Below are 16,987 nucleotides of genomic sequence, written 5' to 3'. Positions count from 1 at the left end.
TGTTTGTTATATCCCACAATGCTCCGCTAATGGTTGCACGACGAGGACGCCATTTTGGTAAGGGCAGACCATTCAAATGAAACGGATATATTTTGTTATTTTGAGAAATATGCCATGCATGCAAGCAACTTCTGAAAACATATAAATAAAATATTGAGATGTACAGATAGCATATAATTTATTAAGTCTTTAAAATAAGTAACACTTTTTAAAGGTAGTTTAGCTAAACTGTTAAAATAACTGGGGTGTAAAATTACAATTAATAAAACTACACTACTACTCATGCAAAGACTTCTGAAGCAAAATAACATTTTTTTTAATGAAAACATGAAAAATACAGAATTTCAGCATGAAGACCATTGTAACGAGAATAAGCTTCAATACAATAAAATACAGAAAAAAATGTTTGATCAAAATATACTGTATTATAATACAACATCAAAAAATATAGAATATAGAAAATGTGTAGAATACAGGATATATATAGGATACAGGATATCTTCTGATATGAAAGTTAAGAGCCAACATTTTTAAAAATGCCAGTATCCGTGAGGGTTCTGTCAGGTGGGGTTGGGAGTGGCACCGTGTTGCAAGGTGAGTTGTTCAGTTGTTTTAATTGAGTCCCACTAGCCCGGCGCTAACGCCCCATAGTCTCAGTGCTGCAAGATCATCTCTCCCCTCAGGAGCTGGCTCCTTTACCTGACAGTCACTGAGAAACAAACACATCCTAACTTAAAGCTCACCTAAACACATACAGTAGTTATTTACACTGAACACAAATATAAAGGCAACCATTTCAAAGATTTTACTGATTTACAGTTCATATAAAGTAATCAGTCAATTGAAATAAATTTATTAGGCCATAATCTATGGATTTCAACTGACTGGGAATACAGATTTGCATCTGTTGGTCACAGATACCTTAAAAAAAATGTTAGGTGCGTGGATCAGAAAACCAGTCAGTATCTGGTGTGACCACCATTTGCTTCATGCAGCGTGATACATCTCCAGAAGGTGAACCTGTGTAATGATCATGCTGTTTAAACAGCTTCTTGATACACCACACTTATCAGGTGGATGGATTATCTTGGCAAAAGAGAAATGCTCACTAAAAAGGATGTAAACACATTTTTGCGCCGAATTTGACAGAAACAAGCTATTTGTGCGTATCGAACATTTCTGGGATCTTTTATTTCAGCTCATGATATGGGACAAACACTTTAAAAGTTGCGTTTATATTTTTGTTCAGTGTATATTGTCTACACTCAGAATATATACCGCATTGTACACACATACTTTTGATGGGATGCTTAACTATCACATACACACACACAAGATACACTCCCACTGTAAATGAAAATCATCCCCCTCCAATTAACACACAAACACACACACAAAGAGAGAGATTGATTTAGGCTAATTCACTCTACACACTGGGATGCTACTACCTGAAGTAGTAGCCGCTCTTCTCCTCCAGCCCCTCAGTGACGGCGCAGTAGATGGTGGTCTGGGCCCCCTCCCTGGGGGTCTTCATCAGGAGCCAGGCGGGGGCTGACAGCATGGAACTCAGCATGGGGTACTTTGACTGCGAGTGGCGCCACAGCTCTGTCCGGATAACCCCGGGGTGCAGGGAATACGACGTCACTCCAGTACCTGATGGGGTGAGTGTAGGGATAGGGCCACTAACCTTAGAATGTTGACATTCAGAGACATCATGTGGCAGAGAGCAATGCACTGTACACCAGTTATGACCTGATTTTGAAGCAACATGATTTGTTTGTATAATGTTTGTTGTGCATACTAAGACTGCTAATGATGGGGAAGAATGGGGGAAACAGCATTAATAGGTAAATAATCGTTAAATACAGTAATTGCATAGGTCCGATTATTTTTACGGTTAACTTCAAGATACTTGATGAATACTCTGCAACAACAGCCTCAAATCACTCCGCACCCCAATGCACATTACAAAAACAAAAGATAAGCCTTGACACCACCCCTCTCAGCCAACTGGTACGGGCTTGAATCCACTAATAAACATTAGTTCCCTTATCTTTAGCCATGCATTGCTAAACCACCATAAAGTAAAGTCAAATCCATCCATAACTACGGTAAAATCCACATCGATTGTTAACCAATAAATGTAGACTAACAGTGTATGTGTTGAAGCATTTATTATGGTGTTTTCTGAACCCGCACAAAGTTATGGCCCATTGGTATTGTATTTCCATGTATTGGTTTACTGGGGTCCATTACCAATACAGTACATTTAGTCATTGAACAGGATATGTAGTGGAAATGGAAAAATCTCCTAGTTACATTACCTAATTTTCTATGCATAACTAGGTTAATTCATTTGAATTGGTCTAATTTCTAACTACATGTACATGAGTAGTAATACGTAATAGAGTTGTAATAAGGCAACCCCTCACCTTTGGTCCTTCGTGCCAGCTCCCTAGAGAAGAGGAGGTTGGCCAGTTTACTCTGCTTGTAGGCAATTACTGAGTTGTACCCCTTCTTATCAAAGTTAAGGTCATCATAGTGGATTTTCCCTGAAAGAGAATGAGGTAGAGCCAGATAAAGCTATAACTTAATTGAGGATATTTGTTTTATTACAAAAATATCTGGTCAGAATGGGCTTACCGCCTTGATGAGCGATGCTAGACACAGTGACGACGCGGCTGGGGGTGGAGGCTTTCAGCATGTCCAGGAGAAGATTGGTCAATAGGAAGTGACCTAGGTGATTGACAGCAAATTGACTCTCAAACCCGTCCACTGTGAAGCTTTTGGGACATAGCATTATACCTGTGAGGAGTAGAGGATTGAGTATTTAACGGATGGTTTAAAAAAAATCAAGCCCACAACTTTGACAACAAAAAACATGCTATAGTTCAAAACATACCCAGAGTAACACCAACACAATTCAGGCTCTCAAAGCATGTTGGTTAAATGCATCAGTTTCACCTGCGTTGTTGATAAGTATGTCCAGACGGGTCTCCGTGGCAATGAATTCCCTGGCAAACTGTCGTACTGACCCGAGGGAGGCCAGGTTTAGTTGTTGCACCACCACGTTAGTATTTCCAGTAGAACTGCGGATCTCTGTTGCAGCGGCCTCTCCCCTGGTGAGGTCTCGGCAAGCCATAATCACCCGGGCTCCTGAGAACACGCAGTACCGTCCGTCTGAGAACACCCTCATCACATTCCCTTCCAATAGAATATATAGGATCAGTCCTATCATCAGCTGAACAACATCCACAAATTTACCACACCCCATCACTAAGCCCCCTATTCTCATGCCTTCCATTGAATAGCCCCCACAATTGCCCTTAAACCCAAATTTTCCTCAGATTGCATTGTAACTTGTTTGTGTTCAAAAGCGACATCCCATGAAAGGTAATGCAAATCACAACATAGTTACAGTCCAATAGAGAAGTGGTATTTGCCTACTGTACCTCTCATGGCCATATCCCAGGCCGTCTCCTTGCCGATACCAGTGTTGGCACCAGTGATCACCACAGTCCTTCCATGCAGCTTGGCACGGCTGTGGCATATCCCACCGGCGATCCACTTTCTCAGTAAAACATAGCCTGGTTTGGAGACAAACGGCACTGAGACAAAATATCACTCTTTACTTCTTCTTATGTTGACATATGAACCTTTTAAGCCTATGCAGCAGACCCTTTGTTGTGGGAGTAGGAATTGTTTACATACTTAATGGACAAGGTAGCATATACTGTATGTGCAATTGTAAAGTATTTACACACATAATAGTATATATCAGGATCTTGGAGCTACAGGGAATAAACACGTTTAAAATCACAACCCTTAAATAGACACTACAATACAAATGAACCACATACCACGGTCAATCATCCTTCAGTGATTCTGTTCATTTCCATGTCGATCAAGATAAATGTATAATACAATCTGAAGAATTGTACATCCTGTACGTCACAACATATGTCATGCGGTACAATACTCGCTGTGGGTAGTTTATTAGTGTTTACTAAGAAGTTCCTGTTTTTTTTTAAATTAGGCTACAATTTACCGAGACTATATGTCCATGTAGAAATGTTAGAAACGATTTTACCATTACAAAAAAACTGTAAAAGTAATTGAAATGAGGTCTGAAACCTACAATACATCAAGATAACTTGCATAGCAGTAGAGCAGTGACTTACTGATGGTTGACACTGTGGTCACAGCGCCGTACTTGACGAGCTGGTTTTTCTTCAATTCTTTCCACATCTTATCAACTGTTGCCAAAATAATTTGACCACCCCAGGCAAGACAATTACATTTTAGCCTGGTAAATCATGAGTTTATCGAGTCTGTCTCGTCTTCTTGAACTGGGTTGCTTTAAATGTTGTTATAACACAAGCAGTGATACAGATCGAGTAGCTATGAATAGGTCTAAGTATCTTACATACGAGGTTTAAAGTCTTATAGTCCGATTAAACCAGGACTACTCCCTTGACCAGTCAGTGACCACGTTTACATGCACACCAATATCCCGTTATTATTCGGGATACTTAAGTATTCTGTTTTTGAGTTGATGCATATAAACATCATATCCCGTTTACAATAACCCGAAAAAACTTGTATCCCGGTTATGTGAAACCAGGACAAGATGCCTGGGATATGTTGATTTTAGATGGGATACTGTGGCATGTAAACATCTGTTGTTTTTCGCTGTCTGCGCAGGCTCAGTCGCGCATATTAGGGTGTTGTGTGTGATGACTTCAAAAAGTCGGCTACCTGCGCAGTTCGATCCACCATAATCATTTGTTTTGCTGATACGCCAGACTGGACCGTATAGCATACTGGCTACTTTCAAGTTTCTGATTATAATTTCAGACATTTGGTAGGCCATTTGTTTATCAACTACCCTTTTACTGAACATAAATATAAACGCAACATGCAACAATATCAACGAGTTTACTATGTTACAGTACATATAAGGAAATCAGTCAATTGAAATAAATTCATTAGACCCTCAGCAATGGATTTCACATGACTGGGCATGGGCACCGCCATGGGTGGACCTGGGAGGGTATATGCCCACCCACTTGGGAGCCAGGCCCAGCCAATCAGAATGAGTTTTTCCCCACAAAAGGGCTTTATTAAAGGCAGAAATACTCTTTAAACACATACTGCTCTATTATTTAAAACAACATTGGAGTTGTTGCTTATGGTAGGGAAATTAACATTAAATTATCTGGCAACAGCTCTGGTGGACATTCCTACAGTCAGCATGCCAATTGCACGCTCCCTCAACAATTGAGACATCTGTGGCATTGTGTTGTGACAAAACTGCACATTTTAGAGTGGCCTTTTATGGTCCCCAGCACAAGGTGCACCTATGCAATGAACATGCCATTTAATCAGCTTCTTGATATGCCAGACCTGTCAGGTGGATGGATTATCTTGGCAAAGGAGAAATGCTCACTAACAGAAATGTAAAGAAATTTGTGCAGAAGATTTGAGAGAATTAAGTTTTTTGTGCATATCGAAGTTTCTGGTATCTTTTATTTCAGGTCATGAAACATGGGAAAACACTTTACATGTTGCGTTTATATTTTTGTTCAGTATACATACATGACGCTTCTCTTCGTTCATTTCTTGTTGCCCTAGAAGTAGTGCTCACCAGAATAATGTCTTACATCGATAGAATGAATGGAACAATCTAATTAACACCGGTAAAGTTGTCTGTTTCCTTTAGGGACCGGGAGAAAACGCAATAACTCCAAAACAGTGGAAAAATCATATGCAAAACGCCCAATGTAATGAGTTTGACCCGTTTTAAGGAAATGAAAAGCTGAGAAAACAATGAAACACGTTTCTGATTAGACTTCAGTTCGTCTTGGGCACTATTATTTTATGTGGTTGAAATACTGTCTGCTTGTATAACAGAGTCAAAAACACACATTACACGCACTTAGCATTTTCTCAAGAGATAATATTAATTCACTGCTGTTACTGAGACAAACGTAATATTTGTTGTATCATTTAACTGCAAAAAATACATAAATCTGCAGGAGTTATATTTTACTACATGTGAAAGGTTATAAACTCCTCTCACTGTCAACTGCGTTTATTTTCAGCAAACTTAACATAAGTAAATATTTGCATGAACATAACAAGATTAAACAACTGAGACATAAACTGAACAAGTTCCACAGACATGTGACTAACAGAAATTGAATAATGTGTCCCTGAACAAAGGGGGGTCAAAATCAAAAGTAACAGTCAGTATCTGGTGTGGCCACTAGCTGCATTAAGTACTGCGGTGCATCTCCTCCTCATGGACTGCCCCAGATTTGCCTGTTCTTGCTGTGAGATGTTACCCCACTCTTCCACCAAGGCACCTGCAAGTTCCTGGACATTTCTGGTGGGAATGGCCCTAGCCCTCACACTCCGATCCAACAGGTCCCAGACGTGCTCAATGGGATTGACATCCGGGCTCTTCGCTGGCCATGGCAGAACACTGACATTCCTGTCTTGCAGGAAATCAACGCACAGAATGAGCAGTATGGCTGGTGGCATTGTCATGCTGGAGGGTCATGTCAGGATGAGCCTGCAGGAAGGGTACCACATGAGGGAGGAGGATGTAATGCACAGCGTTGAGATTGGCTGCATTGACAACAAGCTCAGTCCGTTGATGCTGTGACATACCGCCCCAGACCATGATGGACCCTCCAATTCCAAATCGATCCCACTGCAGAATACAGGTCTCGGTGTAATGCTCATTCCTTCGACGGTGAACGCAAATCCGACCATCACCCCTGGTGAGACAAAACCGTGACTCGTCAGTGATGAGTACTTTTTGCCAGTCCTGTCTGGTCCAGCAACGGTGGGTTTGTGCCCAGAGGTGACGTTGTTGCCGGTGATGTCTGGTGAGGACCTACCTTACAACAGGCCTACAAGCCCTCAATCCAGCCTCTCTCAGCGTATTGTGGACAGTCTGAGCACTGACGGAGGGATTGTCTGTTCCTGGTGTAACTCGGGCTGTTGTTGTTGCCATCCTGTACCTGTCCCACAGGTGTGATGTTTGGATGTACCGATCCTGTGCAGGTGTTGTTACACATGGTCTGCCACTGCGAGGACGATCAGCTGTCCGTCCTGTCTCCCTGTAGCGCTGTCTTTGGCGTCTCACAGTATGGACATTGCAATTTATTGCCCTGGCCACATCTGCAGTCCTCATGCCTCCTTGCAGCATGCCTAAGGCACGTTCACGCAGATGAGCAGGGACAATGGGCATCTTTCTTTTGGTGTTTTTCAGAGTCAGTAGAAAGGCCTCTTTAGTGTCCTAAGTTTTCATAACTGTGACCTTAATTGCCTACCGTCTGTAAGCTGTAAGTGTCTTAACGATCGTTCCACAGGTGCATGTTCATTAATTGTTTATGGTTCATTGAACAAGCATGGAAAACAGTGTTTAAACCCTTTACAATGAAGATCTGTGAAGTTATTTGGATTTTTACAAATTATCTTTGAAAGACAGGGTCCCGAAAAAGGGCAGTTTATTTTTTTTGCTGAGAATATGTCTGTAACTCACGTGAACTCCTCCCTCATGGTGTACTTGAAGCCCTGTTGTGTTCTGATGGTTACGAAGGGCAGATCTCCTCCGTCCGACACACCCAGACCAAACTCCTCCTCTAGCTCATCCACAAAGTCCCTGCGATTAAAACCTCATAAGGATTAGCCCCTTTTTTTCAGTTTTCGCCTAAAATGACACCCAAATCTAACTGTCTGTAGTTTAGGCCCTGAAGATAGGATATGCATATTCCTGGTACCATTTGAAAGGAAACACTTTGACGTTTTTTGAAATGTGATAGGAATGTAGTAGAATATAACACAATCGATCTGGTAAAAGATAATACAAAGAAAAAACCAACCGTTCAACCATTTATTTTGTACCATCATCTTTGAAATGCAAGAGAAAGGCCATGATGTATTATTCCAGCCCAGGTGCAATTTAGATTTAGGCCACTAGATGACATCAGTGTATGTGCAAAGTGTTAGACTGATCCAATGAACCATTGCATTTCTGTTCAAACTTTTGTATCAAGCCTGTCCAAATGTGCCCAATTTGTTTATTAATAACTTTTCATGTTCAAATTGTGCACTCTCCTCAAACAATAGCATGGTATTATTTCACTGTAATAGCTACTGTAAAGTGGACAGTGCAGTTAGATTAACAATAATTTAATATTAGATATGTCTATGTCCTGGGAAATTTGGCTACCTGGGGCGGCAGTGGCTAGAGACTTATAACCGAAAGGTTGCAATATCGAATCCCAGAGCTGACAAGGTAAAAATCTGTTGTTCTGCCCCTGCACAAGGCAGTTAACCCACTGTTCCTAGGCTGTCATTGAAAATAAGAATTTGTTCTTAAATTATTTGCCTAGTAAAATAAATAAAACTTCATGCTAATCGAATTAGCCTGTGTTTGTTCAACTGTCCTGTGGAAGGGACACCAATTCTGAAGAAGTTAATGACCACAGGTGCCTGTTCATTAATTGTTCATGGTTCATTGAACAAGCATAGGAAACAGTGTTTAAACCCTTTACAATCTGTGAAGTTATTTAGATTTTTATGAATTATCTTTAAAAGACAGGGTCCTTTTTGCAGAGTTTAGGTCTACAGTCAGTTTCCATATTTCAGTTAGTATTCCATTTAATAGTGCTCCCCCTCAATTTCGACATTAGTAGCAGAAGTGGCATAGTCCCTGTGGTTGAGTGTACTACTAATACTTCCACTTTTGCTATGACACATGGTAGGACCAAGTCTATGGGTAGGACCCACTGAGGTATGGGTAGGACCTAGTGTGCCACCTATTGTAGGGCTACCATTTTAAAAGAGCGATAGTCAAGGCAAATAGGACAAAAAGCTATAGCTAGATTATTCATAATTCATGTAAGTTATTTTATTATAAGTAACAATCTGGTAATCATACTGTTGGCAAGCTACACTGATATCGATATTGAGTTAGTAGTGCATTTGGAAATAATCTAATCAACTGCAACATTGAGGAAATATGCGTAAACATTGTTTGACTGAATTACTGGGGTTGATGGTTGGTCGCGTGAATTTAGGTTATATAACTAGATAGCTGAGCTAAACCCATCGTCTACCAGAGGGGGGCGCTCCTGTTCGTATACCGGCGCCACCGCGTAAAATTACGTTTACCGGTACCTAGCTACTAGCTAGCTTTCGCTTTGCCTAGGCAGGTAAAGCTGTATTTGTTTTAGGCGGTTGCCCATATCGCTAGCTATGGTTCATGTTCACATACAGAACAATATTAGATAGATAGCTCAGCTAGCTAACTTTAGTTATACCGTCGTTATCCAGCCAGTTCGATACGTGAATTATTAGCTAGCGAGCAATAATGTTAGCTAGCTAGCAGTTTGATAACCAATTTTGTCGGTTTGTTAGTTAACTAGCTTCGTTAGTCAGCCACTGCTAATACCTCCAGTTGTCACCCGACCCTGGTTTTATATCGGGCAGCTGGACTGGTGTTCGAGGCTACATATAGATTGTTAGCAGGCTAAATGAGTTAGCTAGTCAACACCTACGTCCTCGTCTATTTATTTCAATGAACACAAGCACGAGCTAGCTACGTTTTGAAATGTTATTTTTAAACATATTTTGCAGATGTTATCCCAGGTGCAGTGAAATGCTTATATTTATTACTGCAACGGTGCAGCAATACCTAACAATACACACAAATCCCCCAACATTTTAAGAAAGACATTCAGAAGTATAAACTAGCTAAATGTTAGTTTGGTTGTGGGGCCTTAACTTTATCGCGGGTTGGCGTTTGAGAGCAGTGCCCGTTAAGATGGTCGTGCAAGTAACTTTTTTCATTTGCAGATCATTCTTCAAAACATGTTGAAATGGATGACTAACTATATTAACGTTAGTTAGGAGGTAACGTTAGATTAGCATGCTACTATTGATTCTGGTAATTGCAGTTTCTACGATTTTTTGAAAGCGAAAGTGGTGAGACTTTTACATTGGCTGCAACATTGTAACAAACTATCTGACAACTTGTACTAAGAAACGCATCGAATTGGAATATGCATAATGTGGAAATAGTCATACAATTTACACCAAAATTATATCTGCGGGTGTATTAGGAGTTGCAAATTAGATTTTTGGAAGACGTCAACATAATCGTGTGCTTTTCAGGATGGAGATGGGCACCCCGCCCCTGTTTTTAGGATTGTAGCGAATCAGAGCGTCGACATCAAAAACGGGAAGTGGCGTAGGGAATTGCTTGCGCTGTCCTAAACGAGCCGAAAAGGGAAAAACGGTAGCAGCCACCATTCTTCTACAGATCTATTTTTCACTTCATGGGTGAGGTACGTAACGTATATCCACGTTTTATTGTACTTCATCCTTTTTATTTAACTTTGGCAAAAGAGTGAACAAGGTCAGAGTCATGGCATGCTTCGTGGATAGATTTAGATGTTGCTAGTTGTTGAACTCAGTTAGCTTGCTTGCTAACTAGTTAGCTAGCAGTGGTGTTAGCTCAAGCTCACGTCTTGCTGTTTGCATGGAGCCATGTTGCAGAGTGTGCTGCAGGATTCAATGCACATGCGCACTGCACATATCCGAACGTCACTAGCTACTGATCCAGGACAAGTTAGTTTGTACTACTTGTTTTAAGGAAAGTGAAGATTAGAAGACAGGAAGCTGATCTTGGACCAGCGTGCATGAGCATCATTTTCTCCTCGCACCCTGAGTTACTGGTAGCTAGCTTAACGTTGCTAACTTGGAATGTAGCTATGTTTTATTTCCAACGAATGTGGCCGGCTAGTAGCTAATAACTGAAACTTGATCGTTGCTTATGAATAATTCAAGCAAGGAGTATCAAAACTTTGCTGTTTGCCCTCTACAGAGAACATGGTGGCGTTATGCTAATGAGATGACGTTTTGATCATATTAAATGATGCATTACAAAGAATATACTGTACATTTTGTTTAACATTATCCTATTAGGTCGTGCATTATTTAATTGGCATGTTTAATATATATATATATAAATTCACTGGAATGCCTCAATATTTGTTATTAATAGTGTATTTGTAGCTTTAATATATTTTAATTATATTAATGACATTTATACACTGTTCATGTATACAATTTGGTTAAGACAATACAATTTCGTTTTTTTTCTTCCCCTTCCTCTCTAACTACAACCACAATGGCTGTCCATTTAAAACTGGACAACACATACACATGATGTCTTGTCCACATCTCTACAACTTGATCATAGATTATCATCATAACGCCCTTATTATATCAACTAATCTACAGTTATGAGCATGGCGGACTCAGACGTCAACATGACAGACTCTGAGGTCAATGTGACTGACTCCGAGCTCCACATGGAGTGTGTGGAGGAGGATCTGACGCCATGGCAACAGCAACCAGAAGAGGAAATGGAAGAAACAAGCAAGGGCCCAAGTAAAGGTGAGTGTGCGGTTTGCAGACTCAATGTAACATTTTGTATGTTCTGAGACTCAATTCTCATATGCAACAGTTTCACAACAGACAACTGTAAATGGGGAGTCTGTATTGTCATATTCTATTGTCAGTTCATGGTTCTTTAAATCGCCTTCCCAGTACCAGCACCTCCCGATGACACTTCAGTGATACCCCTCAGCGATGGCAGTAGCATCACAACCAAACCTATGTCTGCCCTTGGTGAGTGCTCTGGAATGGTACACTGTATATAGAAAAGTATGTGGAAACCCCTTCAAATTTGTGGATTCGGCTATTTCAGCCAAAGCCGTTGCTGACAGGTGTATAAAATCGAGCACACCGCCATGGAATCTCCATAGACAAACATTGGCAGTAGAATGGCCTTACTAAAGAGCTTAGTGACTTTCAACGTGGCACCGTCATAGTATGCCACCTTTCCAACAAGTCAGTCTGTCAAATGTATGCCCTGCTAGAGCTGCCTTGGTCAACTGTAAGTGCTCTTATTGTGAAGCAGAAAAGTCTAGGAGCAACAACGGCTGTGCCGCGAAGTGGTAGGCCACACAAGCTCACAGAACGGGACCTCCGAGTGCTGAAGCGCGTAGCAATCGTCTGTCCTTGGTTGCAACGTTCACTACTGAGTTCCAAACTGCTTCTCGAAGCAACTTCAGCTTCATGAAATGGGTTTCCATGGCCGGGCAGCCACACACAAGCCTAAAATCACCATGCACAATGCCAAGCGTCGGCTACAGTGGTGTAAAGCTCGCCGTCAATGGACTCTGGAGCAGTCGAAACCTGTTCTCTGGAGTGCTGAATGACGCTTCACCATCTGGCAGTCCGATGGACGAATCTGGGTTTGGTGGATGCCAGGAGAACGCTACCTGCCCGAATGCATAGTGCCAACTGTAAAGTTTGGTTGAGGAGGAATAATGGTCTGGGGCTAGGCCCCTTAGTTCCAGTGAAAGAAAATCTTGAAGCTACAGCATACAATGACATTCTAGACGATTCTGTGCTTCCAACTTTGTGGCAATATTTTGGGGAAGGCCCTTTCCTGTTTCAGCATTTTCTTATTTAACTAGGCAAGTCAGTTAATAACAAATTCTTGTTTACAATGACGGCTAAACCCTAACCTGGATGACGCTGGGCCAATTGTGCGTCGCACTATGGGACTCACAATCACGGTCGGTTGTGATACAGCCTGGAATCGAACCAAGGTCTGTAGTGATGCCTCTAGCACTGAGATGCAGTGTCTTAGACCGCTGCGCCACTCAGGAGCATGACAATTCATCTGTATGGACCTTGCACAAGTCAAGGTCCATACAGAAATGGTTTGTTGAGATCAGTGTGGAAGAACTTGACTAGCCTGTACAGAGCCCTGAACTAAACCCCATCAAATGACTTTGGGATGAATTGGAATGCCGACTACGAGCCATGCCTAATCGCCCAACATCAGTGCCTGACCTTACTAATGCTCATGGGTTTGAATGGAAGCAAGTCCCCGCAGCCATGTTCCAACATCAAGTAGAAAGCCTTCCTAGGAGAGTGGTGGCTGTTAAAGCAGCAAAGGGGGGACCAACTCCATATTAATGCCCATCATTTTGAAATGAGATGTTCAATGAGCAGGTGTCCACATACTTTTGGTCATGTAGTGTATTAAAAAATAAATAGGAATATGAGGTAACTGCCAAAATAAGTGTCTTAATAGGGCGTGTGCCCTGTGGATGGGTCCATTTTCATCCTATGGGAGTATAGCCATGGTAGCCAAAATAATGGACTTCCCAGCATTTTTATACATGGCCGTTAGCATGATGCAATGTTAATTGCTTAATTAGCCCAGGAACCACACCTGTGTGGAAGCGCCCGCTGTCAATATACTTTGTATCCCTCATTTACTCAAATGTTTCAATTATTTCACTTATTTTTTTACTTACTGACTTGTAGTCACAGTAGAAAAAAACATGGTTCAATGGACACATGTAACCAATCGGTGTAAGCCTCATAGGGAGTATATTGACTTTTGCCCATCTCTGCAGCACCATTACTACCCAAACCAATGGTCTTGACACAGGCTATGACTCAAGTGCTGCAGCCTTTTCAGACCTCCATGCCTCAGGTGCTGCATATGCCGACCACTATGTTGCCTGGCACAGGCAGCAACGCTGGGCAGAACATCATATTCACCACACAGGTGAGAGACGTGTTGGTTATTCATTCTATAATTCTATCTGAACCCTGCCCTGATTGTTCTCATTAGATTGCTGCTGAGCAGCGAACATTTAGGTTGACAACAGTGGACCATGCAGCGCTTCATGGACTTGTGTTTTGCTACAGGAATAAGGAGCCTAGAGTCATTGCTGTGATTGTTCTCTTTTTGTGGTGCAGAACATTCAAGGGGGAGGACAGACCATAAGTGCCAAACCAGTAGGATATATCTTGAATGGCCAGCCCATCACCGTGCTGCCTGGTGGTAAGTAGCTAACATTAGACCACAGGAGGTTGGTGGCACGTTTAATTGGGGAGGACGGACTCGTGGTAATGGCTGGCTCGTAATAGGTGGAATGGTATCAAATAGATCAAACACATGGTTTCCCATGTGTTTGATGCCAGTCCATTCACGCCATTCCAGCCATTGTAGATGGCCGTCCTCCCCTCAGCAGCCTCCACTGCATTAGACATGTCTATTTTTGTTATCTTATCAATGTCCTGATGGCTAACTAAGTATTTCACAGCCCACCTGAAACCTAGAAGTAACCACCTCTAGTGGGATCCAGAGAAATGTGTTTGTTCTATTATTGTGTCATAAAAGCACGTAAATGTATATTTTATCTGTGGGTAGTGTTTTGTAAAATGCAAATAGACAATAGCTACTGTATGATTTCATTATTATTCCAGTGAATTTTGTTGTTGACATTTAGAAAATATGCATAGAAAATACAGTGGGGAGAACAAGTATTTGATACACTGCCGATTTTACAGGTTTTCCTACTTACAAAGCATGTAGAGGTCTGTCATTTTTATCATAGGTACACTTCAACTGTGAGAGATGGAATCTAAAACAAAAATCCAGAAAATCACATTGTATGATTTTCAAGTAATTAATTTGCATTTTATTGCATGACATAAGTATTTGATACATCAGAAAAGCAGAACTTAATATTTGGTACATAAACCTTTGTTTGCAATTACAGAGATCATACGTTTCCTGTAGTTCTTGACCAGGTTTGCACACACTGCAGAAGGGATTTTGGCCCACTCCTCCATACAGACCTTCTCCAGATCCTTCAGGTTTCAGGGCTGTCGCTGGGCAATACGGACTTTCAGCTCCCTCCAAAGATTTTCTATTGGGTTCAGGTCTGGAGACTGGCTAGGCATCTCCAGGACCGTGAGATGCTTCTTCTCACTCCTTAGTTGCCCTGGCTGTGTGTTTCGGGTCGTTGTCATGCTGGAAGACCCAGCCAGGACCCATCTTCAATGCTCTTACTGAGGGAAGGAGGTTGTTGGCCAAGATCTCACAATACATGGCCCCATCCATCCTCCCCTCAATACAGTGCAGTCGTCATGTCCCCTTTGCAGAAAAGCATCCCCAAAGAATGATGTTTCCACCTCCATGCTTCACGGTTGGGATGGTGTTCTTGGGGTTGTACTCATCCTTCTTCTTCCTCCAAACACGGCGAGTGGAGTTTAGACCAAAAAGCTCTATTTTTGTCTCATCAGACCACATGACCTTCTCGCATTCCTCTACTGGATCATCCAGATGGTCATTGGCAAACTTCAGACGGGCCTGGACATGCGCTGGCTTGAGCAGGGGGACCTTGCGTGCGCTGCAGGATTTTAATCCATGACGGCGTAGTGTGTTACTAATGGTTTTCTTTGAGACTGTGGTCCCAGTTCTCTTCAGGTCATTGACCAGGTCCTGCTGTGTAGTTCTGGGCTGATCCCTCACCTTCCTCATGATCATTGATGCCCCACGAGGTTAGATTTTGCATAGAGCCCCAGACCGAGGGTGATTGACCGTCATCTTGAACTTCTTCCATTTTCGAATAATTGCAGCAACAGTTGTTGCCTTCTCACCAAGCTGCATGCCTATTGTCCTGTATTCCATCCCAGCCTTGTGCAGATCTACAATTTTATCCCTGATGTCCTTACACAGCTCTCTGGTCTTGGCCATTGTGGAGAGGTTGGAGTCTGTTTGATTGAGTGTGTGGACAGATGTCTTTTATACAGGTAGCGAGTTCAAACAGGTGCAGTTAATACAGGTAATGAGTGGAGAACAGGAGGGCTTCTTAAAGAAAAACTAACAGGTCTGTGAGAGCCGGAATTCTTACTGGTTGGTAGGTGATCAAATACTTATGTCATGCAATAAAATGCAAATGAATTACTTAAAAATCATACAATGTGATTTTCTGGGTTTTTGTTTTAGATTCCGTCTCTCACAGTTGAAGTGTACCTATGATAAAAATTACAGACCTCTACATGCTTTGTAAGTAGGAAACACTGCCGATTTTGCAGGTTATCAAATACTTGTTCACCCCACTGTATATACTTACAATTGCCTGCTATGGTGTTTCCAATGAACTGTCTTGTGTCAATAAAAACAGTTGGACCTTGCAAAAACCTAGTGTTGAATAAAAATAACAGTTCCTTGCACACTAATAAATTGGAAACAGCCTGTATGCCATCCCACTTAACTGTTTCAGGTCTCCAGTAGCACGCAAAAGCCACCGTTGATAGAATGCTAGAATGGACTAATATTTGGCATATTCTAATAATTCTCATGGGCCAACATATCGCCATGGTCCGTGCCATGGTGGAACTTGCGCTCCTGTAAAGCTGAAATAATTGGATGGTGAAACTTGCATCCAGCCAACCCAGAAAAGCAAGGCGTAGCAATTTTAGGCATTCTTAAAAGTCAGGACAATCCTTTTCCTGCAAAGAAAAACAATTGTTATAATAGAAAAAATAGATTTAGCAAGCAGTAGGCTTTGGCATTTAGAATTAAATGTGTAGTAGAGCTTTATAGATACAGTTGAAGTCGGAAGTTTACATACACCTTAGTCAAATGAATTTAAACTCAGTTTTTCACAATTCCCGACATTTAATCCTATTAAAAATTCCCTGTCTTCGGTCAGTTAGGATCACAACTTTATTTTAAGAATGTGAAATGTCAGAATAATAGTAGAGAACTATTTATTTGAGCTTTAATTTCTTTCATCACATTCTCAGTGGGTCAGAATTTTACATACACTCAATTAGTATTTGGTAGCATAGCCTTTAAATTGTTTAACTTGGGTCAAACGTTTCGGGTAGCCTTCCACAAGCTTCCCACAATAAGTTGGGTGAATTTTGGCCCATTCCTCCTGACAGAGCTGGTGTAACTGAGTCGGGTTTGTAGGCCTCCTTACTCGCACACGCTTTTTCAGTTCTGCCCACAAGTTTTCTGTAGGTTTGAGGTCAGGGCTTTGTGATGGCCACTCCAATACCTTGACTTTGTTGTCCTTTA

At 41.6% G+C, this 16,987-nt stretch overlaps 1 protein-coding gene across 3 annotated transcripts; it reads right to left on the bottom strand.

Annotated features, from left to right (window-relative positions):
• Positions 1–161: 161 nt before the first annotated feature.
• LOC139372638 (retinol dehydrogenase 12-like) lies at positions 162–4,716 on the bottom strand. Of its 3 annotated transcripts, none has more exons than XM_071112412.1 (7): positions 4,182–4,716; positions 3,453–3,587; positions 2,965–3,156; positions 2,644–2,805; positions 2,433–2,552; positions 1,449–1,653; positions 162–709 (listed from the first exon to the last, which is right to left on the bottom strand). In XM_071112412.1, the coding sequence occupies exons 1-7, from the start codon at positions 4,246–4,248 to the stop codon at positions 613–615; spliced, it is 978 nt and encodes a 325-aa protein (XP_070968513.1). In that variant the 5' UTR covers positions 4,249–4,716; the 3' UTR covers positions 162–612. The 3 variants fall into 3 exon arrangements, with proteins under 3 accessions (XP_070968513.1, XP_070968512.1, XP_070968514.1); XM_071112411.1 differs by having other exon boundaries at positions 456–709; positions 2,965–3,204; positions 4,182–4,427; XM_071112413.1 differs by lacking the exon at positions 4,182–4,716 and adding an exon at positions 3,861–3,910 and having other exon boundaries at positions 456–709; positions 2,965–3,204.
• Between the last annotated feature and the right edge of the window lie 12,271 nt (positions 4,717–16,987).

Source organism: Oncorhynchus clarkii, chromosome 18, assembly GCF_045791955.1.
Source record: "Oncorhynchus clarkii lewisi isolate Uvic-CL-2024 chromosome 18, UVic_Ocla_1.0, whole genome shotgun sequence".
NCBI lineage: Eukaryota > Metazoa > Chordata > Actinopteri > Salmoniformes > Salmonidae > Oncorhynchus > Oncorhynchus clarkii.
Note: the sequence above shows the minus strand (reverse complement) of the source record. Positions and strands in the feature narration are given on the sequence as shown.